The sequence below is a fragment of the Lepidochelys kempii genome, chromosome 22 (assembly GCF_965140285.1).
Source record: "Lepidochelys kempii isolate rLepKem1 chromosome 22, rLepKem1.hap1, whole genome shotgun sequence".
Taxonomy (NCBI): Eukaryota; Metazoa; Chordata; order Testudines; family Cheloniidae; genus Lepidochelys; species Lepidochelys kempii.
The window spans coordinates 11,403,646-11,427,468 of record NC_136401.1 but is presented as its reverse complement, the minus strand read 5'-3'; the positions used below and the strand labels follow the sequence as shown (position 1 = coordinate 11,427,468).

At 48.8% G+C, this 23,823-nt stretch overlaps 1 protein-coding gene across 1 annotated transcript in view; it reads right to left on the bottom strand.

Annotated features, from left to right (window-relative positions):
* Window positions 1–22,969, bottom strand: part of NTM (neurotrimin) — a 680,889-nt gene extending 657,920 nt beyond the window's left edge. The window contains exon 1 of the mRNA XM_073320725.2: window positions 22,734–22,969. Within this exon, the coding sequence (XP_073176826.2) occupies window positions 22,734–22,794 (61 nt within the window). The 5' untranslated portion in view covers window positions 22,795–22,969. The remainder of the gene's footprint in view (window positions 1–22,733) is intronic.
* Window positions 22,970–23,823: the final 854 nt, after the last annotated feature.

Below are 23,823 nucleotides of genomic sequence, written 5' to 3'. Positions count from 1 at the left end.
TACAGATGCAAAACCGAGGCTCATGGTAATTAAGTGCTCTGTCTGAGGTCACACAGGAAGTTTTCTGCTGAGCTAGAAACCCAACCAGATCTCATGAAACCTAGTCCAGTATCTTAATTGCAAGATCATCTATCCTCTCAGGTCCTGGGTTCCAGTCCCGCCCTTTCCCCAGACTCCCTGGGAGATGTCTAACAGTCCGCTCGTCTCTATACCTCACTGTCAGATGGGGAGAACATACACGTTACTTCACAGGGGTGCTGTGTGTGTAATGTGGTACACGTCATAGGTGAAAACACCAACTTGATAGAGGTGTTGTGAGGTTTAATTAGCTGCTATCTGCACTGTTCAAGCTTGTTAAGTGATATATAATTGCTAAATATTAATTAATTATTATTATTATCTCTACAGCTACAGCAGTTTGTTACAATAATGATTGCGATTGACATTTCTCTGGCATCTTTTGTGCACCCGGATTGCAAAGCACTTCATAATAAAAACAATACTTAGCCTTTATTCTCTGTGTATTTCCAAGCTGTCTACAAGGTTGGGTAAACAGCATCATTACTACCTCTGCATTACAGGTGGGGAAACTGGGGCACAAAGCCGCAAAGTGACTGGCCCAAGGTCACACAGCAAGTCAGCAGCATATTAGGAAGTAGGTCTCTTGAGTCCCTTCTGACTCTGTTCAGCCCTACTCACTGAGGTGTAGATACTTGGATTGCTTCTCACTTATACTCTGGCTGGGATGATTTAGCTGGGAATTGGTCCTGCTTTGAGCAGCGGGTTGGACTAGATGACCTCCTGAGGTCCCTTCCAACCCTGATATAATTCTATGCCAGCCTGCTCAGGTTTTTATATTGCCCCCATCACTGCAGTATCTGTCCAGATCTGCTGGGCCTTCCATCACCACTGAAACACAGACACCTCTGGTGTGGAATGTGGCAGCTGTTTAGTCTTGAAGAAGACTTTTGCCTCCAGTTAGGACAGAGAATGGTTTATTTGCTGGTTTTTAATGAAGGCATGATGTTAAGATTCATCTACAGCAGGAGGTTAATGCCCCACCATAAAAAGAGCCACGAGATCTTCACCAGCCATATGAACTGATGCAGTTTGGTACCTACAGTCAAATGTGTTCTCAGAGCAAATACTGAGCACCCACTCATCAGCAAGCGGACTCTTCCCACACATGGTCCTTTAAGCAAGAAGAATCTGCAGGGCGATTAATATCACAGAAGGGAGAGAAACTTGGTTCTGTCTCCTTCTGCTGGCAGGAAGTCGTATGTGCAAGAACAGACAAATGTGACAGCTTGAAAAATCTATTCCAGAGGCAACAGAGCAGAGGGGCCAGCGAGTGATTAATTGGAGGCTACCGGTTTGGGCTAGCCCTCTAAATCCTCATTAAGTCAAGTGTTGAGGCATTGAACATTAATCCAAAACAGATCCCCTTTGGCCCAAACAAATAAATAACTGTTGTATAATTCAGGAAGAATGGGGCGGGGCTCTCTCAGAGTAACCAGTGAATAAAACATCGCCCACAAATCTGTTCAGCTAATTTTAAATCCTGACAATTTAGCTGCACTTCAACGAGATAAGAGCCATTTATTAAAAGCCACAGTTCATTAAACCACACGCTGCCGGCGTATTTACTTGGCGAAATGGGAGCTGGGCATGGAGCTCATAAAGAGCTAGAACTGCCCCAAAGTAAACAGGAGCAGATCAGTTTTACCTGAGTAGAAAATCAATCAATCTAATGTGAGCCTTTGCTCCCACCCTGACCGGGTGCAAATGCACCAGGCCAGATCTCAATTGACGCCAATCGACCCCTGCTGAAGGTGTGACCCGATGATTGTGCAGCCATCTTCCATTGCACTCACTTGCACACTAATAACTAGGGCTGTGGGATATTTTGCAGATGGTTACCAGGGTTACACAGTGCCTAGCGCTGTAATCTCACCCTAGCCCGGATACATTATTCAATAGGTAGAGCAGGGCACCGCAGCAATAGGTGCCTGCTAAATTTTGCTGGTCAGCTCACTGGGCAGAGATCATACTATCCTCAGCAGTCTCCAGGAGTGATCAGAGAAGGGCCTAAATCTCAACCTAACCTTGCCCTGAGAGTAGGCCAAACCCAAGCCCTGGATCTCAACCCCTCTCTGAACCAGAATCCAGATCTAAAAAATTGCCTCTTGGGTCCATCTCTGTTACCCACGATGAGGAAATGATTTCAGCATCGGATTTGCTTCTTCCTACTGCAGATGGAGAGAGAGGTTGAAAGTCTGCAAGCAAAGGAGAGAGAGAGAGACTCTCTGACATAATAACGGGTCTATTTAAGAACAGCCAACGCCTGCCAAAAGCTACCAGATTGTGCCACTAGCTTTCTCTCCTCCGAGCTGCTTCTTGACATCTCTGCCAGCTCCCCTTCTGCTATGCCATTACACAAGCCTCTCTGGGGCTCATGGGACAAGTGGCTTAGCTGTAGTGATGAGGAAGTGACAGCAGATGCCCTAGGACAGAGGCGTGCCACATTCCAGGGGGAGAGTGTTCTGGTTTTCAGTGCAATATGAGAAAATAAAGATCTCCCTCTCTCCGCTGGTTTACTGGTTTTTAAACCTTCAGAACGGATGTGGTTCATGCCCAAACCAAGAGGACATCTCCTATGGCACTAGGGAAGTGCTTGTGATCTCTTCACTCCCCCCCAGCCCATCTCTGTCCCACTCCCCCATCAGAAAGATTCTGGTTGGCTTTGAATCAGGTCCTCATCCCATCATAATTGAGAGCACGCTGTGGGGCTGGATTATGCTTTCCTCCATTCTTCTGCTGCTGGCTCCGTGCTGGCCTGCGAACCCCATTACACAGGGGTTATTTACTGGGGGCAGACCCCACTGCTTTGATGGCCAAGTGCTACCCGAGGGGTAATGGGGAACCAGGCCCTTATCCCTGCTCTGAAGCCTTTGACCTCAGTGGTAACATGGGCAGACCCCTGCTGGCACATTGTACGCACTGAGGACAGCAACAACTTCCTTAAGGAAGAGGCACAGAAACAGCCATGGACATGCATGAGAGCCCCCACAACGACTCTTCCCACGTAACCAACCACTCTGGCATCTAGGATAAGAGTGGAATTTGGTGTGTAGACAGGGCTGGATTAAGACCAAGAGGTTATAGGCCAAGGCCTATGCCTAGGGCCCTCGCGTTCCTGAAGTCACGTGATTGCATCAGAATCTCGGCTTTTTGTTGTTGTTGTTTTTAAGGGAAGTTTCTAGTCCCCATGGTTGGGAGGAAAAGCTTGAAAATGTGACTCCAGGAACCTCTGCCGGAGTCTGCAGACAGCCTAAAACAATAGGTGTGAACTCCCCCTTTCATCTTAATGGAGTGTTCACTCCATGACTCAATTCGGTGCAACCCTACCCATCCTACTCCAGCAGGGGGCTCTGAGTGGGGCAGGAGAAGAATGCAATGGACCCTGCTCACCCCGCCCCCCAAGCAGATACAGACCAGTCTGCACCTTCCTAACTATACAGACCCTCCTGACCTGCAAGAGAGGGGATACAGGCATAGGAAGGGAACGAGCAACGCTTCACAGAGCAGCCAGCAGAAGGCGATGAGGAGATGACATCACCTCCTTCTCCCTGCTTGTCCATAAAATTCCTTCCAGCAGGGGAAATCCAAGAAGAGACTTTATCAAGCACAATCGGGACCCCTGAGCCTTTCACCTGCACATGGGAGAGACAGTCCAGAGTCATTGCAATGTTTGCCTTTCCAGTCAGAGCCGAAAGGCGCATTATAAAGGTGAATTAACATTTTAAAGGAATGTAAAAACCCAGAACCAGTCTAATGATGATTAATAGTAAGCTAGAAGGGAGGCTGTGACCTGTTGGTGTCATTAAATGGATTGGCAGGTTTCTGAGTATTAACTACAATTGGCGATCGGAGTGTTACTACTTAGCAGGATGATGATAAATACAAGTCACACACACAGGAGGGACAGGGAGTTACAGGCAAAGAGAAAAGAAAGAAAAGTGTGTGTTAGAGAGGGAGAGATGGACAAACTGGATAAATGATGGATTAGACCCTGCCAGTCATCCACATTTGTTAAATGTTTTATATCCCAAAAGCTATAAAAGCAATATTTCTTTCTGGCCTTATTGGAGCCATTTCTGTAAGGCAATCACATCTGTTTCCTCGGGGATTTGAGCTGAAATGTGCTTTGGCTTTTTTCCCCTCCTTTTATATTTACTCTTTAGCCTGCTACTGAAGAAGGGTCAAAGCATGCATACCAATAGGGAGAGGGAGAAACAGAGTCAGTGATGGACAGACAGGAACAAGAAGTGGCTACAAACTTCTCCCAATCCCCCAGCCCATTAGCAGAGAAAGAGCAAGCTGTAATAATCAGCAACTGATTAGGTTTCGCTACTGTTTCGCTGTTATGGTTGATGTTTTCCCAGATTTAATGTGCATTATTCTCCAGTTGCCTGGATATTATGAAAGCATGTGTCCTGGGGCAACGTGTCACATATTACCTCAGTTTTATGCTGATCCACTCATCCAACTCATGATTTGGAACATTCTGTAACGATGACATCTCCATGGTTATACGAGCTGCATTATTATCTCAAGAACTCAGAGTGAGATTTTCACAGGAGCACAAGACGCCCACTGAAAGTCCATGAGATTTGTGCGTCTGTGTCACATAGGTGCTTTTGGAAACCTCCCCCTAAGGACTAAAAGAATTAGTCAGTATGGCTATGCACCACTGCCCTCTACTAGATGCAATCAGAACTTCTCAACTGTGTGTCATAAGCCCTGCACTGCTATGGGAGATTCTCCTTCAGCTTAATACTGGTTGAAAAATGGTCAACTTCTCTCTCCCCAAAAAATAGTTTGAAATTTTTCCTTAAAAAAAATAAAAATAAAAAATCGTCAACATTTCAATGGACTAAGACCAACTCTTTTTCAGTCCACTTCAGGATGGGTTCTGATCTCCGTGACCCTGGTGTAACTCCACTCTTTTCAGTGTGGATACTCCAGATTTTACAGCCAACACTTGGGGCAGAAACTGGTCCATAAAATATATGCAACTGGAGCCTTCAATTTCCTTGTGTTATCCAGGGGATTCTCGACCTTAGAGGGTGAATTCCATTGAAGAATTCTGAGTGAAAAACTGCAACCGCACATCCTTCCCGCATGAGGAGGAGCTGCAATATTTCCAGTGTAGTTGCGCACACAAATACATTTATGTCACAAATAGCAACCGGCTTTGAGGATACACCGCTAAATAATTGAGGCAACTTTCCTGTGTCACAGATACGACTGCTCACCACAGCTGTTCAAAGCAACCAAGATGTGGTTCACTTACACCGTTCTTTGCCATCATGGGGAAATGAAAAGGAAGGATATTGATCTAAGTTATCGATGCTTACCTGACCTGAACCAAACTTCTGAACCTTTTCACCATTCAGAAGTTCAGTCTGATACATGCTATCTTAGCCCTTTAGTAGGGTTCATCAGAGGATGAGTGAGCCCAAAGACAAGAATTGCAAATAAAATGTCTGTGGGAGAATCTAGGTTTTGCACCCGTTGGCACTGTAGCCCTGAACACACACACACACACACACACACCAATGCAGCCTCACTGGGTACATCCAGGGATCCATGTTGAGCAAGGACTCTCAATCAAAGTGGTCAGAAAGCTCGGATGGAACCATTCTCCATCAGAGAAGGCACTTCCAGTGAAATCGAACCACCACACAATTGTGTCAATTTCACAGAAGTTATTTTTCAATGTCAAAATGTCCCTTTCCCGCACAATGATTCGATTTTTCCTTTCAGAACGACTTCTCATTTAGAATGTTTAAAATTGCTTGTGACTGCTTCGAGGGGCATTTGCCTCAGCTCTCGGTCTCATCCCTCTGGCACTTTGTTTGCCCGTAATCAGAGGGATGTTTGCCATTGACTCCCAGAGGAGCAGGAGCACGTCTTAAGAAACAGCCAAATCCTAAGGTCCCTATGCTACCTTATTACTCAGCCAAAGAAAGTTTGGCCTGAATAAAGACACAGAACAAACTGAGTAAGGACCTCAGGCTCTTTTACAGGGACTCCTACCGGACTCAGTGGCAAACACCCTGTTGACACCAGCGACATCAGAGCAGACCAAGCCTATAAAGCAAAGCACTCTGGGTAACATTCCCTGCTCTGCAGAGGGCCTGCACCAATGAAATCTCACTTCAGCTCTCCAGACGGATGCCATTGGCTCACAGACATTGTGCTCACTCTGCCTGGAGGGGTGAATGGTCACCCACTTTTCACGCACTCCTATCCCACAAGGCCAGCTGGGCTGTGGCGATCAGTTGCATGCCATGAGACGCCTTGTGCTCAGCTGGGAGAAATCTGTATTTGAATAGTGAACAGATGCCCCTCATATCTTTGGGCTCTGATTTTCAAAGCTACTTCAGAAATTTGGGTGCCCGCTCAAGCGCATGTTAATGGGAATAAACCCAAATCCTTTAGGCAGCATCACAAACCTCAGCCGTGGTTTCTGCGTATGATATGAAGACAGCCTATACATACAGAATCCCAAATCATGTGGATTGGACTAATGGATATTCCTGGGTTTCTCTTTTTATTAAGTGTCATTACCTTGCTAGGCCCTTCCATAGCAAGTCATTATTTCAACCGATTGGAAAATAGCATTGAAAGACCAGGTTCTCCAGTACAATTTTCTTCATATCCTATTAGTTGCGATACAATTACAGCAAATTCATCAATTCCTGGTCCCAGCAGCTGCTGGAAGAAGCCACCTATTAAAAAGGCAGTTTATTAATGGAATTGTACATCCAGGATTAATCGGCTTGCATTGCCCATTTACATTTCTCATTCCACAAGCACTTTTGTTTGCTTAATAGGCTGAAGTAGCTTGAAAATGACACCAACTTAACGCTTCCCCCAGTTGCTGCACGTGCCGCCAGGAAATTTAATATCCCTTCCCCTCTTTCATTCTCAAGTGTTGCTCTGGGATGAAATCTGGCAGATGCCACCAGGGAAATGCATGCAGCAGCAGAGACTGGGAGCGGAGGGGGAAGAATGGGCCTGTCTGAAGAGCATGATGGAGCTGGGGAGAGATCTTGGGGGTGGAAATTTCAGTTAGTTGATGAGATAGTAGCTAAACAGAAGAGAGGCAGATTTTGAGGACAGAGAGGCCCACCAGTGTGATCACCTAGTTTGAGACAGAGAGCTAGCCTGATGGTAGGTAGGTAAATAGAAGCCATGCACAGAGGTAGATCAGTAGGTAGGTAGAAGGCATGCTTGGTGATAAATAAACCAAGAGGGATTTTTTTTTTTTTTTTTTTTTAAGCAGGCTGCTGGTAGGGCAATGGTCCTCTGATTTGGAGCTTGCTCCCCTCCCTTGACCCACCAGGGCCTGGATATATTAACCATTTGGCAAAGGCCAGGCCATTACTGAAGGGCATTTGCAAGAGACAGATTGATGGGATGGATACACGAGGGACTGGCTGACTGCTTAGTACAGCTGATGGGCTCTTGTTATTGAGGAGGGGAAAGGCAGTTTGTCCTTCGCTGTTTGGTTAGTCCCTTGCGTAGAGGATTACATTTTCTGATGGAATATGGCTGGTTTGTTTTAATTAGCACAAAAGGCCGGAGTCTAGGATGAGCAGTGAGCAAAATCTACAGAAAATATAAAAATAAATATGAGGACAGTGCCTCCTGCTGGATTCCTTGGCACAACTGTCACGGCATAAAGCTATCACTCCTCAGGAGCTTGGAAGGGGTGGAGGGACCTTAGAAGGGTTACCCCAGATATTGCTGATTATTAGATAACTGGCATTGGTGGAGAGGACAGAGGACTTGTTCGGCAAACAGCACCACCTTCCTCTTCCTTTACCTCACGCCATCTTCCAACAAGGAGAATTGTCTGATGGTTAGAATATGGCAATGGAAGCCAAGACTTCTGGATTCTATTCATGGCTTGCACTTGCTTCGAGTGAAAATCTGGACAAGACAAGACTAACGGTTTGTCTGCACAGATTTATCTTCAGATATAATGTTAAACCGATTTAGCCAAACCAAGTGCAACTGGCCATGTGGCTACTCCTACTTCTGTTTAAACCAGACTTATTTTGGTTCGGTTTAAGTCAATTAGGAATTGGCATTGGCTACATTTAAATAAACCAATCTCTTAAACTGAAATAGAAGAATACATGCAGGGCTCTGTACCTGTTTAACTAGATCAAGTCAAATTGGTGTGACTTCTCATGTAGACATGGCCTAGAACTCTCCGGTTCTCCACATGTGAAAGAGGAGTACTGACTATCACTGGCTGGGAGTCTTTCGACAAAACGCTTTTCCCCCACTGGAAAATGCTGGTTCATTGAAACTGAAAAAGTATTTGTAGGAAAGGGGCGGTTTCAATTAATTTCCCATTTAAAAAAAAAATTGAAAAAATTGTCAAAATATTCCCATTTGGGCATTTTCTAGATGAAAAAGTTCCGTTTCTTGGGTCCAAACATCTTTTTGTTTACACATTTTAATTAATAAAAAATGTAAACAACGTTTAAAAAAGTCAAAATTGAAACAAAACATTTCAAATGAACCGAGCCAAGTTTGTTTGTTTTTTTAGGATTTTCGGTTCATGAAAAATTTTAAAGCTCTTTCGAATTTTTGTCTCAGTTTGGGGTGGGATCAACGTTCAAAATCTCAATCGTTATGGCAAGGAATGGAAACCGTTTCCAGCCAGCTCCGGTAATGGCTACATCCCAGCTCCCGGGGCTGCAGCAAGGCTCAGTGAACTCATGCCTGGGAAGGGCTTTGAGATCTTTGCATGAAAAGGCCTAATCCAAGTGGAACTTGTTCTTAAGGGCTCTTCCCCGTTGCTGCCCACTGACTGTCACGGTGCAGGATTGGGGCCTAACTGACTTGCTGGGGAATGCAAAAGGAACGGAGCACTTGTAATAAGCCACAGGACATCATCAATGAGCAGAGAAGGTCAGGCTTGACAAAGCCCTGGCTGGGATGATTTAGTTGGGGATTGGTCCTGCTTTGAGCAGGGGGTTGGACTAGATGACCTCCTGAGGTCCCTTCCAACTCTGAGATTCTATGATTCTAAGTACGTGACCACTGCCTAACTATAAATTCGATGAACACACCACATTGCCCAGGCCCCAGTGAGACTCGCACATAAAAGCCCAGGCTTCGAATGGCTCTTTACCAGATGTGTTTCTTCCACACTCACTCCCCTGCCCAATGGTGGAAGTGTGCGTGGGTCACAACTGATGGACACTGGTGGACTATTAAACCCCAAACTTCCATTCCCAGCCACTGTCCCTGTGGTTAGAGCAAGGAGACTACCTCGGCAGCAAAAGTCAATGCGTGTGGAAGGGCAGTAATATACTAGGACTTTTTCCCTTTAATGGAATTTTTCTAGCTACGTAGGAAGAAAAGACTCCATTAACCATACTACAAAGGCAGCTACTTATTAGTATTTTAGAACCGCGATAAAAACATTTCTTGAATCTAATTATTGCTGACAAATATGAAAATTGAAATCAAAGTTAAATTTTCAGCCACAGTGCCTCGCACGGCAGTGGCTCACTGGCTCCCAACTATTGCATCCTCACATTTATTCTGCCAGTAGCTCTGCCATAAATTGGATATTTTCCTCTCCCTCCGCCATCCCCTCCAACCCCTGTGTGTTCTGAAGCATTACTTCTGACATATTCATCTCAACAGCCAGCGCCAGGTAACTAACTTTATGTTTACCAGGCACATGTGGTTGATGGATCCAAGCTAAATGTGCAGTGGTTGAGGGGCTGGGGGGGGGGGATTTTTCTCTCTGTGCTCCCTCCCCCTCTCCTCAATGGTAACATAGAAGTCATCACAAATTCCTCATGAGATGGGGGATCTGAGAAAAGCCTTGTCAACGTATTTCTTCCCCCCCCCCACTCCCTTTTAAGCACACTGTAAAAAAAAAAAAAATCAATCCCTTTTGTCATTTCACTCTGCTTGTGTGAATGTTTAATGGATGTCAAGGGAGCTAATGATTGCAGCTAGGAAATTCATTTTAGATTTGCTATTTATAAAGTACTTGGTGCTCAGGTGGGAAATTAACATAAGGAAGGGGAAGAGACCAAAAAAACCCCCCAAAATAAAAAAAGATCCAGGAGACATCACAGGCTGCGGGGCCAGCTGACGGGAAAAGGCCTGGCACAGCCTGTTTGTAAGGTGTTTGATTTACAGGAGCACAGCTAGAGACAGCCCTCTGCCTCCCAGGAGCAGTCAGCGCCCCGCTGCTTTGTGGGGGAGGGTAAGAAAGAGCAGGCACCTACCGTAACAGAGAGTTACTCTCAGGTCTTGTCTGTGCTTAAAATCTAGGTCAACAGAGCTACGCCGCTCAGGGTGTGAAAAATCCACACCCCTGAGTGCCAGAGCTATGCCTGCCTAACCCCCAGGACAGGCAGAGCTAGACTGACAGAGAGTGCTTACGGAGAACCCCTTCTGTCGGACCGTCTACGCCACAGGGTTATACCAGCAGAGCTATAGTCCCCATAGGGGAGTCAAGCCCTCAGCCAAGAGGAGGGTGTTTCTCAGAGTCTGCACGCACTAGGCCATGCTCGCAGTGACCTTGCATGTTGCTGGCCCTACGCTCGTACACACACACACACACACACAGTCTCCCTGACACACGCTCTGCCTCAAACACACACTTCCCTCACAACCTCTCTCCCTCTTTCACACGCCCTCCCGCCACACTCAGCTACAGGGGAGCGAGGGCAGGCGATCCACGAATCGCTAATTCCCTGGCTGCCAGTTGGGCAGACACGCTGAAAGCTGGAGGTTGGCTCACCGCCCCTCATGGATCCAATCATGTCTGACACACCTTACGGCCACCGAGCGCTGGCTGCAGCCCCATAACAAACCACACCCTATACCATCCTCTAGGTCCTACCCATCCCAACGCCGACCACCATGTCTCTTCAGACAAATCATAGACAGGTGCAGGTCTGAAATACTTTAGCCCCATTTTCCTTCTTGCATCATCCGTATGCTCCTCTCCTGGATGTGCCCTCTGTTCTGTCTGGATTAGCTGCAAATCTCCTTTGATTAACCAGTTGCTGTTGAAACAGACAACCTGTTGCCACGTGTTTGATTACTGAATCCCAAGGGAGTTCCCATTTGTAACACAGCCACATCCAATACAGTCATCTTTACACACACAGACAATGAGCTGCTAATTCATGGTCTTCCAAGTTGCTTTTCACTTTCTGATATTTTCCAACGAGAGGCTTTGTATGAAGACCTTAAGCTTCTGAAATGAGTTGAAAGGGGCTTTTCCAGACATTTACATAAACACAAGTGCATCAGAAGGAATAAGCGTAGTTTATTTATTTATTTTGGGCCGGGGGAGACTTCAGAGCTGGCTGTTAATGTGATGTCACTGTGGGAAGCTGGAGATGTGCAACACTGACCTGCAGAAAAGTGGCGCGAAAATGAGCAATAAATAATGCAATTTTTAATGCTGTACTCGCTGACAATTTGCTTTGGCTTCAGGAATATCCCAGCATGCTCCCAGCCAGCACCGGTCTTAAATACACCTTATTGGGAGCGATGTTAAACCCAAACTGATTTCTGTGCCAAACAATGCTGGTGCTGTCCCACTATTTGGCCAGTTACTGAGAATGCTATTTCTGGCTGTGGACATAGAGAAGACTTTTATACATGCTGCCCTGTCACCTTTAATTATTGCATCAGTGCTGCAGGAAGGGAATGTAGCAATTTAAAAGAAAATGCAAAAAGTCAGGAACTCAGTGTTATTCAGTGGATTTCCTTCTGCAGGGCAGGAGAGATTTAAAAGGGGCAGGATGGTATTAAAACAACAAACCTCGCTTTACTTCACTTCAAGATCCACCCTCTGATTTCCTGGTTGAGTTTCATCTTTGGGTCTTTGTTGGCCTTTTAACAGGCCAGCGTCTCCCATTCATGGTCTTGGCAGACTGAGAGTTTGCCACTGTAACAGTAACAAGAGAACCTTGCTGAAACCAGAGCCCCCCCTGTGCTGGGCATTCCACAAACACATGGGAGAAGAGAGTCTCCGCCCCCAAAGCGGTTACAATCTAAACAGGCAATGCAAAGGGGGGAGAAAGTAGGGATTATTATCCTCAATTTACAGATGGGAAACTGAGGCACCAAGAGGTGAAATGTCTTGACCAAGAAATCAGTGGCAGAGCCAGGAAATAAATCTAGATCTCCTGGATCCTAGCCCAATGCTTAAGTACAAGACCATGCTTCTTCCTGGCAGTTTGCTACTCTAATCACTACGCTCCCGCAGCTCACTCCACAGGGGCAACAATATGGGTCTGATTTTCAAGGGCCTGGAACCCCACAACTCAGGGTGAAGTCAGCTATGCTGAGTTCCTGTGGAAATCAGGGCCCAGGTAACCTCACAACGTCTTTGACAGACACTTTTCTGGTCACAAACGCCCTGTGTGACATGCAGCTTGTTTGTCTTGCGTGGGGAGGGTGGGGGGGACTTGCTCATTCGTGGTGCTGAGCGCTCGGAGCTCCCGCTGACGTCAGTGGGAGTGGAGGGTGCCCAGTTCCTCCAAAGGGGCGCGCCGCCTGTCACAGCATCGGGCCCTCGGACTCAGCCACAGCAGCCGCTCTGGTTTGGGGTCATGGAGATGCTGGCAGTTCGACAATGTCCCCATTCGTCTTTCCAAGGAAAAGTGGAGGTAGCAGGGCCAGCTTCAATCTCAGTGTCCTTGGCATTTTAAAGGAAATATTCCAGCAACCCGTAATTTATTCACGTTGATTCGCTGGGCTCCTGGCTTCTAGACACACCTGCTACAAAAGCTCCCACCTCCTTCTTGGAGCCCCAGGCTTCTCCTCTGCCTAGAGCTCTGCATTACAGCTCCTTCGGAGGCCTGCTTAGGCTCCTTCTGATTAGCAGGCTGAACATGCAGGAGAGGGGCGAATAGAAGAAAGGGAGAGAGGGGAGGATGCCAAGAACTGGATATTGTCTTTCGTGAGAACAGTTGACGGGACAAGGGGGTCAAAGGGCCAATTAATTTACAACAGCTTTCAGCGCTGGACATATTAACTGTAGGCGCATCAAAAATCCATGATATCCTTCTTGGCAGGAGATAACAGAGAGCAGGGTGAAGACATCACCTCTGATTTATTATTAACCAAGAGCAAGGAGCAGGCTTCTGAAAGGAGAAGCCAGGTGGCTGCTGGAGCCACAGCTCCCAAATTTTCCGGGATGCTGCAGGACCTGAGGCGTGCAAGCATCACGGGCTGGCTTGGCGGTCGCGTTTGGGGTCATCGGCCCTTTGCTTACCCCAGTGAACTGGGGAGTAAAGGAAGAGAACAGGGTTAGGCAGTTCAATATCATGGCTCTTGGGCCTGAGCAAACTCTTTTTTTCAGGCAAACATTTCCAGTGGAGTCGGTGGGAGATTTTCCCCTCGTTAAAGGATACAGGACTGCATCAAGGGACTGCGAGCCAGGACCTCTGGGTTCTATTCCCACCTCTGAGAGGGGGGATGGTGCCTGGCTAGAAAATTTAAGCCAGCAACAAGAAGCCAGGACTCCTGGCTTAGTTCTGAGAGGAGAATGTGGTTGAACCGTTAGGGCAGGTCAGTTGGGAGTTAGGATTCCTGGGGTCTATTCTCAGCTTTGCGAACACCATGCTGTGTAATCCTGAGCAAATCTCGCAAATGCTATTAATACTCTTAACCCTCTCAACAGGTGGCAATCCCATCCCACCCCTAGCACAGCAGACACACCTATCCTGACTGGCTCCAAACTTACCCCTCCCTTTGTATTACCTGGCAAATGTAAGTTTTGCCCTGAACTCATTTCTGAGCTTGGCTGGGGCCTTCCTGCCTCCAGTGTCCCTCTGCCACAAAGGGATTCTCCACCCTTTCAGGCCCACCTAGTCTAGCAGTCAGCAGAATGGCCCTGCAGGGTTGTACACACCAAGCACCCTGGCCTAGTCCCCCTATCTAAAATGGGGAGAGTCAGGTGACAGCCACGTCACTATAGCACTTCAGCGTAGCCTTTCACTGTGATGACGGGAGGGGTTCTCCCAACAGAAGAATTCATCTGTTGACCTAGCGCTGTCTCCATGAGTGGTTCGGTTGGAACAGCTACCTCTCTCCAGAATGTGGATTATTCAGACTCCTGAGACACGTATCTATGCTGATGAGAGTTTTGAGCGTAGACCAGCCCTAATTCTCACCTCCAACTGAATGCTCAAAGTGGATCAGAGGTGTAAGAGTTTCACCTTACGCTGACGTACATCAATGAAAGTTTTGCCATTGTCTTCTGTGGAAGCAGGGCCAGATATTGGCTCTCTCAGGGTGAAATTCACCAGATGGACAGTATGAGGCCTGTGCTCAAGTTAAGTCCCACTTCATCCTAGCGGGTACACATGCCCCTTCACAGGGGTGAATTTTATCGCTGGCCAGAAAACATTTCTGTTTCCTGGAAAATTTTGAAGTTTTGGAATTTATTTTTATTCTGAGGCAGGACGAAACTGAGACCTTTTGAAATTCAGAGAGCAGGAGAGACCCTTCCCCACAGCCCACCCGCAAATAACCAACAGCCTGGAATTGTGTCAGTCGAAATAAGCATTTGAACCCTGTATCTCCCAGGTGCGTCCCTGAACCACTGGGCTATCAGCAATTCTGGGGGTTGCTTTTGCCCTCACTCACTTGGACCCGAAATTCCATCCTGGACCTAAGAAAGCTTCACATTCAAACTGATGCGTTTCTGCAAACAAGTCACAGTTGCAACAAAGCCACATTTCCAAAGAAAAAACATTTTGTCCAAAAGATTGCCTAATAGCCTTAGTGAATTTCCCCTGAACTAAGCACAGAGAGTCCACCCTCTGTTGCCACATCTTATATGAGGGAAAGGAAAACAGATGCAGAGAAGCTCTCTCATGATCCCTCGGATCAGAGCAGAATCTCCAGTGCACTTTGCTGGCTACCGAGGGGTGCCAGACCTCGCCAGCACTGCTCACAACTCAGTGATGTGATTACAAGATCTCTGCAAAGTGCAGGCCAGCTCTCCTCTTCCTACTTTATGTTAAACCAGTGTGGAACACAGCAACCCCTGCTAGCTTGACCCAGATCTGTCAACTGATCAGTATTTTTCCCCCATACGGAAAAAATAAATAAGGACTTGTTTTTTAAGCTAAAGCAGCAAGAAAATAAACGAACCAAGGCTTTGAATATCGACTGCACCAAATTAAATCTATGGAGGTAGGGGTGTCAAAAGCACAGCCAGGTGACAGGGAGATCAGGCGGATATATATGTCAGGTAGATTGGGAGTGGGGAGGGGGAAAGGAGGTAGTTTTCCTGGGGCAGGTTCTCTCTCGTAGCAGGGTTTTGTGCGCTGAAGCAGTTGGTGCTGGTCATGGCCAGACACAGGAGTAGATGGATCCCTGTCTGATCTAGTTCGGAGGTTTCTACAGACACCTATGGGATGGCAAGTCTTCCAGATGGACAATTAGAGATAATGATGATCAGATCCTGGGCCTTTTATCTGCTCCCTTTGTTCCACTCTGGCTCTTGGAAACTTGTCACATCTCCCCTATTGGGGATTCCCCACTGAGCCTAAATTGGCCTACCTGATTCCTATATCACTGCCCCTGCAGTCTCTGCCAAAAATGGGGTGGAAGGATTGTAGCAGGTGCACAATATCCTCTGGCCATTCCCAGCTGGTAGAAGGCACCTCGGGAGCTGTGACTCGTTGACAGAATGTCGAGCAGCTCCCAGAATGTCGAGTTCTAAACTCAGCTCAGACTGGGGCCAGTGTTAATCCAGCCTGAAGATCAAGGAGTCATAATCAGCTCTCTTAAGCATCTTGCCTCTTTCTGCTGTGCCCATTCAACTACCTGGCTCTACCTGTAGGGCTTTGGCCATATAAGTAAAGAGATTTTTAGTGCTGGTGAAAGATACCAGACTGACACCCGGTGGGATACATGCATGGCCACCGGCATGGCCAAAGCCTTGATTCCAATATGCAGCTGGAGGGTGTGGACTGCATACTGGGTATTTCAGGCTTTATGGGGAGGGAATCCTCCCTGTTGCCAGGCTGTTCTGTGGCAGCTCCCCTGGACAGGGAACGTGACCAAGAAGAGTTTGTGGATCTGCACATCTGCCAGCCACACCACAACCCCTCCCCGCTCCCCAACACACACACACTGCGTGTGGTACCCAAACCCCACCCCCTTCTGAGGTGGAACAGCATTGGGGTATTTCTGAGGGAATAAATCCTATCCCCCAGTTTGCTAAGGGAGCAGCATCCCAGAGAGGAAAAGGCACAACTACTTGGTTGATGGCCCACGAAAGCTTACGCCCAAATACATGTGTTAGTCTCGAAGGTGCCACAAGTCCTCCTCGTTGTTTTTGGTTGATTGGGACATTCCACCCAGGAGGTGACGGTGCTTCAAACACAGGGATCTGAGAAAATATCACTGTCCTGACACTAGTGCTTCATGTGTGCTAAGCCCCGGCAGGCACCTCTAGGCTTGGCAGTTCATAGCCACAGCACCTCTGGGCTTGGCATGTCAGTTATGAAAGTTTAAAAAAAAAAAAATTCATTACAAATGAAGCACGGCCTGACACCACCGAAATAAAAGCTAAATTCCAGCAGCGCTTGTTGGCGTTGAGTAAACCAGCCGGAGGTTCATACAATTCTTGTTGCCATCTCCGGAGCCCAGAGAGGGTTTTTGGCAACGTGTCCCAATATGGAAAGGTTTTGGTCTAAATTCACCACTGTCCCCCAGCTTTCAGCTGACTTTGGTCTGGATTCCAAACTCATGAAACCCGCAGCTGGAATCTACTGGGAACGGGTGTGTGAGATGCCTACAGGGCGCTTGACAATGGTGAGGCAATTGACGTGTTGAGACCACTGCTCATCATGCCGAGCAGCGTTGGGTCACTGTTTCCTTGTACTCCCCTATCTGCCTGGAGCCATCTGTGGTCTCTTTTCTCTTCTACTTAAGCCTGTAAGCTCCTAGGGGCAGGGACCAGCTTTTTGTTCTGTGTTTATAGAGCTACGGTTGGGTCCTGCTCCATGACTGGGACTCCTAGGTGTTACTGCAATACATATAACAAGTAAGTAATAACAATGGGAACCCAAATCAGCAGATTCCACACAGTCTATTGCCCGCTACCAGCCAAAGGTCTTTATTTACAGAACCTCACAGTCTTCCTCCATGCCACCCTGCCAAGCATGGTCATATGAATGAATTTACCCTTACCATTCCCCCGTGAGGAACGAGAGTGTGACCATCCCCAAGTTACAGAAAGGGAAACTGAGGCACCAAGCAATTAAGAGAGATGCACAAATTGAAACCCAGTCTCCTGTATCTCAGTGTAGTGCCTTACCTACAAGACCCTATTTCTCCTCAATGTACCTTGGTCTCAAGGATGCCCTTTAGGGACATGAGGTCTATTTTGTTCATGTTTTAATCCATTGGGCCTCAGGAATGTGCTAATTAATCCCATTAGCGGCCTCATTTTCAGAGGTGCTGAGTACCCACACCCCTCATGAAAGTTGTCAAGAATGGCAGATGCTCAGCAAGTCTCAGAAATCAGGCCACTGACCAGTAAAGCCTGCAGACCATCCTGTGTGACCATGGGCAGGTCAGTTAGCTTTTCTACACCTCCATTCCCCATCTGCAAAATGGGGATATCTCCAGGGCTGTTTGGGGGATAAATACACTAAAGATTGTGAGGTGCTCAGTTCCTACAGTTGTGGGTACCAAATAAGCACCTTAGATAGGTTAGATAGATAAAACATCAGGGATGGTGTAGATAATACTTAGTCCTGCCATGAGTGCAGGGGGCTGGACTAGATGACCTCTCGAGATCCCTTCCAGTCCTATGATTCTATAACGTCTTTCCTCTTGTGTGCTATAACTGGGTTATCTAATTCTGTACATATTGATTATTATTATTATTAGCTATTAAGCTGCTGTTGGGGTGAATATCCAGTGTTATTGACCTCAGTGGTAAATATTGACCAAAGCGAAACTAACTCAATATTTTCTTCAAGGGACAATAAATCTTGATACTTACAGAAAGAAGTCGATATCTATGAGATATATATATTTTTAAACACAGGCATTCATTGGTAGTCATCCTGCAGCATAAACTGCCAGAGGATTTTTTTCCCCCCTTCTGAATCTAGTGCGACTTTTTAGCAGGAGGCTGGAACAATTCCCATCCTCAGCGGATCGGGACAGAAGGAGACATGTACCACTCACCAGCCCACCTAAAATCCATAACACATGTATGAAGTTTGCGGACAGCTGTAGCGTATGTTAGCAGAGCCCACTGGTGAGTGTGGGCTATATGTACCCCTTTATGCCCAATCCACAGAGAACAGGAGTCTGTTACGGGGCTCGCGAGGGAGCCTTGTCTCTTAAACTAAAGCAGCTGATGCTTTAAGCTCTGGAGGTCCTCAGGTCAGTCTCCAGAGCGTTGGCCAACATAACAGCAATGGACATAGAGGCAGGATCATAACTGAACGATCCTGCCAGCGGGAGCAGAACCCAGTTCTAGAACTGTCAAAGGAAAAAAGTGGAAACTAAAAGAAACAAAACACTTGTCCAAAACACTTTAAAAAAAAAAACAAAAAACAGTTTAATCTGCTGTACCCAGGCCTCCTGGTTCCCATGTACCAAACTAACATGTGAGCTAAAGAACGAGGGGGCAGGTTTTCAGACGTCTTTGAGATTCGGAATTGTTGAGATTGACATTTTTTTCCTATCCCAAATCAGGACAAAGTCAAAATCTCAAAACAATTTGTGAGACAGACATCTGGACCAGCTCAGTCGGAACATTTCATTTCCAGTCATTTCTAAGTACTGCAGTTTTCATTTGTTTTCTTACCTTTTTTGAATACTGTAAAATAACTTAAATTTCTTAACAAAACATTCTTTTGAACTGAAAAAGCAGAACTTTTCTTTCAAAACTGTCAGAGCAGACTTGTTTGGACTACTTCAAAACTCCCTCTCTCCCCCCCACCCCCATTTTTGAAACTAACCCTTTTCCATGAAGGATGTCAGTTTAGTAGAATCAGCATTTTCCAAACCCCACCCCACCCCACCCCAAAAAAATTTGGTGATATTTACATTTTTAAACGTGCCATTCAGACATTTCCTGGTTATGCTACGTCTCTGCCCTGCTGCACATGGCGCTGCTATCCTCTCCACCAACTTCTGACATGGCTCAACAGTGCCAGTTAAGTCACTTTTGCAACTCTGGTCCATACAACTCCTCTGGTTCTAGAGCACAAACGCAGCACAGAATGGATCCTGCTGACAGGAAGCAGGACCCAAGCTATTCCTTTTCCTTCCCCTGGAAGGCCAAGTTAATTTCCTGCCCCTTGACCACGACAGAGGAAGAACCTTGTTTGGAATTCTGCTGATGCCAGAGATACTTAATGGCAGCTAAGTGAATTCGGTTTTGATGATTAGGGTGGGACCATTTGGGGGGTGATCTGAATGCACCCTCCCGCAGCCATCTGTGTGCATGGAAAAGGGAAAGATTACCAGACACAGAAAATGAGATTGCAGGAGTAGGGGTATCAAAAAGGAAAAGGGGATCAAACCAAACTGATCAGAAAGTATTAACAGGAACAAGTCTTCCTAAGAAGAAATGATCCAATTGCTAGAAAGAAAAATAGGGAGAAAGCAGCAACACCCTTATGCTGGGTCTAACTCAGGAGCAGGGAGGCGTGTGCTTAAGGGACAGCTCCTTCTGCTTTCCACTGACACCACGGAAATCAGAATCTTACCAATCTCTTACCAATCAACCTCAGCTCTTGGTAGAGGCCAGAGCCCTAGGGAGCTGATCATCTGCCTTCCCCACCATCTCTTCTCCATGAATCAGCACTGATACCAAGGAAATTCTCTCCTACACAAAGCTTGGAAGCAGGGGGAGAGTTACGCACCTGCTGTGGGCACCAGACACCTTTTCAAGATGCAGAAAAAGACAGGAAGTAGCAGCCCCAGCAGAAGGCGCAAGCTTAAAGATAGAGAGGAGGAGAAAAATGACTTGGAATGTGAACTGCATCCTAAGTAGCCTCAGTGAATCAATGCAATAGGGGTGGATCATTGCATAGCAGACCACGGCTGCCCAAGAATGGTGGAAGTTTGATCCAACTGAGATTGCTGGCAGACTGGCATTTCCTCCTCCTTCAAATAAAATAAACAAATGGCCTGACAACAGTGACGTACCCCTGCACCAGCTTTGATGCTTGAGATTAAAGATATCTATTTTTATATCCAATTTTAAAGTTGACTTATGGACCAAGCGATGTCCATCACTGGGAGAGCTGAGCAAAGGGCAAGCAACTTCCTCTCGCCACACTAAATCTGTCAATGGCATGCACAGAGAAATTCAGGGAGCAACATGTGGAAAACACTCTTACAGCAAGACAGGCCCTGGAACCATAAGGAGAGGGACGAGAGGACCTGTGAGCTTAAGTTCTGATGGCTGGTGGATTTAAGCTGCTTTGGCTGCACTGCGGCATGGGTTTCTTGCACAAATGTGGCTCAGGCCAAGTGGCCAGCACAGCCCTTGGGGATTCAACATGCAGGCAACCCTCTGCTTTAACCTCTCAAGGGAAGGGAGCAGACAGCCAGGAGACTGCCGCCTGCCCTTGTTAAACACCTAGGGCCAAACCCTCTGCTGGCATAAATGCACAATAAAGCCAATGAAGCAACACTGATTTACACCAGCTGTGGACCCGGCCCTTCGTATCCAAGAGCACCCCTCAAAACTACCTCCATGCACGGGGCCCCAGAGCTAGGGAATTCACTGTGCATGGCACCCAGAATCCTCCCTGGTGCCTGGGATGCTGTGTAAAGCCTAATCCCAAACCAGTGCAGACAGGATGGAAAGGGGATTTATTGTAACCCATAAACCAGGGGTGTCATTTGCTATGGGGCAAGACTTGGCAGGATACAAGATAATCACACGTTTGCCACCACTCCCAGCTTCTGGCAAAGAGGAAGGATCAGTCAGTAATTTTCTGTTCTGTTCATTCCCTCTGAAGCACCTGGCATGGGTCCTGCTGGACCATTAGTCTGACCCCATAAGGCCATTCTTATGGTCTTACATATCAGTTGACTCAGCTGGGCCCTTCCCCCCAGAATTTTTCTGAAATTGACCCCTGCCAACAGCCCTGCCCTCAGGGGCCAGGGGCAGAGCCAGATGGAGGGACCGGGCAGCAGCGTTCAGCATTATGTAATCAAGTGGCACATTGAGGCCACCCTCAGAAGGCAGCTCCCTCCGGGCACCCAGGCCAGGAGGGCACCTCCAGCTGGCTGCAAGGAATCTGAGGCAAACAGACGCTGGCTCTCCAGAGCAGCGCGGGGGGGGGGAAGGGGAGGGGAGGGGAAGCAGCTGGGTCCCTTTTTCCTCGCAAAACTCAGCCCGCAGCCTCTTCAAAAGGCAACCCCCAGCTTTGCCCCGGGCCCGGCGGTTACATAAGAGCTCCCGGCTGGCTTCAATGCAGGCGTAAAGACCCCCCCAGGGGGACGGCTCTCTCTCTGGCCCCCGGCTGTATTAAGACTTCATCAACTCAATTGACCTCAGCAGGAGGGGCAGAGCGGATTACCAGCAAAGTATTTAATCAGGTGTATGGAATGACCTTGCCAGGGGAAACACAAAGCGAGCCAGACACATGGGGAGCAGAAGGGACCGTCTCTTGACTCCGCCCCCCCCTCCCCCCGGGCCCAGTATCCCCATCCTCACACCAGCCTGTCGCAGCCTGCTGGAGGCCGCTTTCCTCGAGGAATAAAGTTGCTCGGCTCCAGAGGACAGAGTCGTTGAGCGCACAAGACGCTGCCGGACCCACTGGGTGGGGGCGTTACCTTGCTGCCCTCCGCTCCAGCTAATAAAGCGGAGCAGGGGCAGATCGGAGGGTGAAGGGTGCTGCAGGCGACGGTCCTTATTAATAATACAGTGCAATCAGTGTGCACGCCCCGCGGAGATGCCGGAGCCGCGCGCTGCAGCCCCCCCGCCCCCGGGCTTCTTCCTTCCGAGCCATGCCCAGAAAGATGCAGCAGCGCCGGGGGCTGGGACGGGAGCTTCTCCCGGGACCCCGCAGCTCTAGACGGAAACCCCCGGAGAACTTCGCAGCGCGGAGCAGACACGCCGCGGAGCCCTTTAGCTTTCGCACAAGTTCCTCCCCCCCCCCACCCCCACTGAGCCAAGCAGCCCCCCCCTCTACTAACCCCCCCGGACTAAAACATCTGTCCGCAGCTGCTGCGGACTGACTCAGCCAGCCAGGGTGGCGGAAGCTGCCCGCCGAAATCTCAGCCCAGAGCCCGCTCTCTGGGGTTCACAGGGAGCTTCCCCCCACCCCCCTCCTGCTTGGTCGGCTTTTTTTTTTTTTTTTGGCACCTGGGGAAGTTTGGAAATCAGTCATCCAAGTTTCCTTCCCCCCTGCCGGGAGAGGCAGCGCCTGGGCACTATACCGCGTAACAGCCCGTCTCCACAGCGGGCTCCAGAGTCGGTGCGCGCCGAACACCCCCCCCCCGCCGCCCCGGCGAGCGAGGCGCCCGGCAGCCCCACACCCCCGCCCCCGGCAGCCCCAGGCACTCGCCGGCGGGACCGAGCCGCAAGCAGCCTCGGACCCGAGTCCCCCGCTGGAAACCGGCCCCGAAGTGCGCTGCGCGCCCGGCGCAAGCCCTACCTTGGAAGAGGAACAGCGCAGCCAGCCCGGCGAAGATCGCCCAAGCCACGGAGCGGTGCATTTTTCTTTTCTTCTCGGGGTGGCTGGGGCTCGGGTTTGTTTTTTTTGGGGGGGGGGGGGGTTTCCCCACCGCCTCCTGGCCTCGCTCCCCTTCCCCGACAGCTCTCGGTGGCTCTCAAAGCTGGCGGGGAGAGGTTTACATCCAGCGTTTCCTCCCCCCCCGCCACCGCCACCGCCCCCCCCCGCGCGAAGGACGAGCGAGAGGAGCGGGACTCCCGGCTCCGTAACTCTCTCCCCTCGCACTGGGGCAGCGGGGCACGCTCGGCGAGAGCCGGCCGCGGCCAGCCCTCCTCCGCCGCGCAGCCATTGGTTCCCAGCCAGGGATTGGCAGCGCGACACCCCCCCCCCCCCGCCCCAGCACGCACCCCCCCGCGAATCGGGCCGGCCGCTGCCCGAGACACGTGCCGGCGGAGGTGGAAGAAGAGGCGCCAGGGCGAAGCTGGGGTTCCTTCAACCCACCGGGGCGGGGGTCCTCGGGGGGAGGGGGGGCTGCTGGGCCCCCCCTGCCCTGGAAGTGGTTTTTCCATCATGATGCCGGGGTTCAGAGTCGCAGCCCCCGCAGAAAGAAAAGGAGGGACTCGTGGCACCTTAGAGGGGGGATGCTCAGATTCATAGATTCATAGATATTTAGGCCAGAAGGGACCATTATGATCATCTAGTCCGACCTCCTGCACAACGCAGGCCACAGAATTTCACCCACCCACTCCTAAAAAAGACCTCACACCTATATCTGTGCTATTGAAGTCCTCAAATTGTAGTTTGAAGACCTCAAGGAGCAGAGAATCCTCCAGCAAGTGATAAATGTGTCCGTCTCCGAGGTGCCACAAGTCCTCTTCATCGTGATGCTAGGCAGGGTCGGCAGCTTGGTTTACTGGCTCTCAGCACCCCCAGGCCAGCTCAGCCCAGCCCAGGAGGACACTGGTCCACTCCAGCCATTGTTCCGGCACCCCTGCCTAAGCGCCCCCCGTTCCACGTTGGGCCGTGGGAAAGCGGGAGGGTTTGGGAGCTGCTCCTCCGGCTTCTTCAAGGG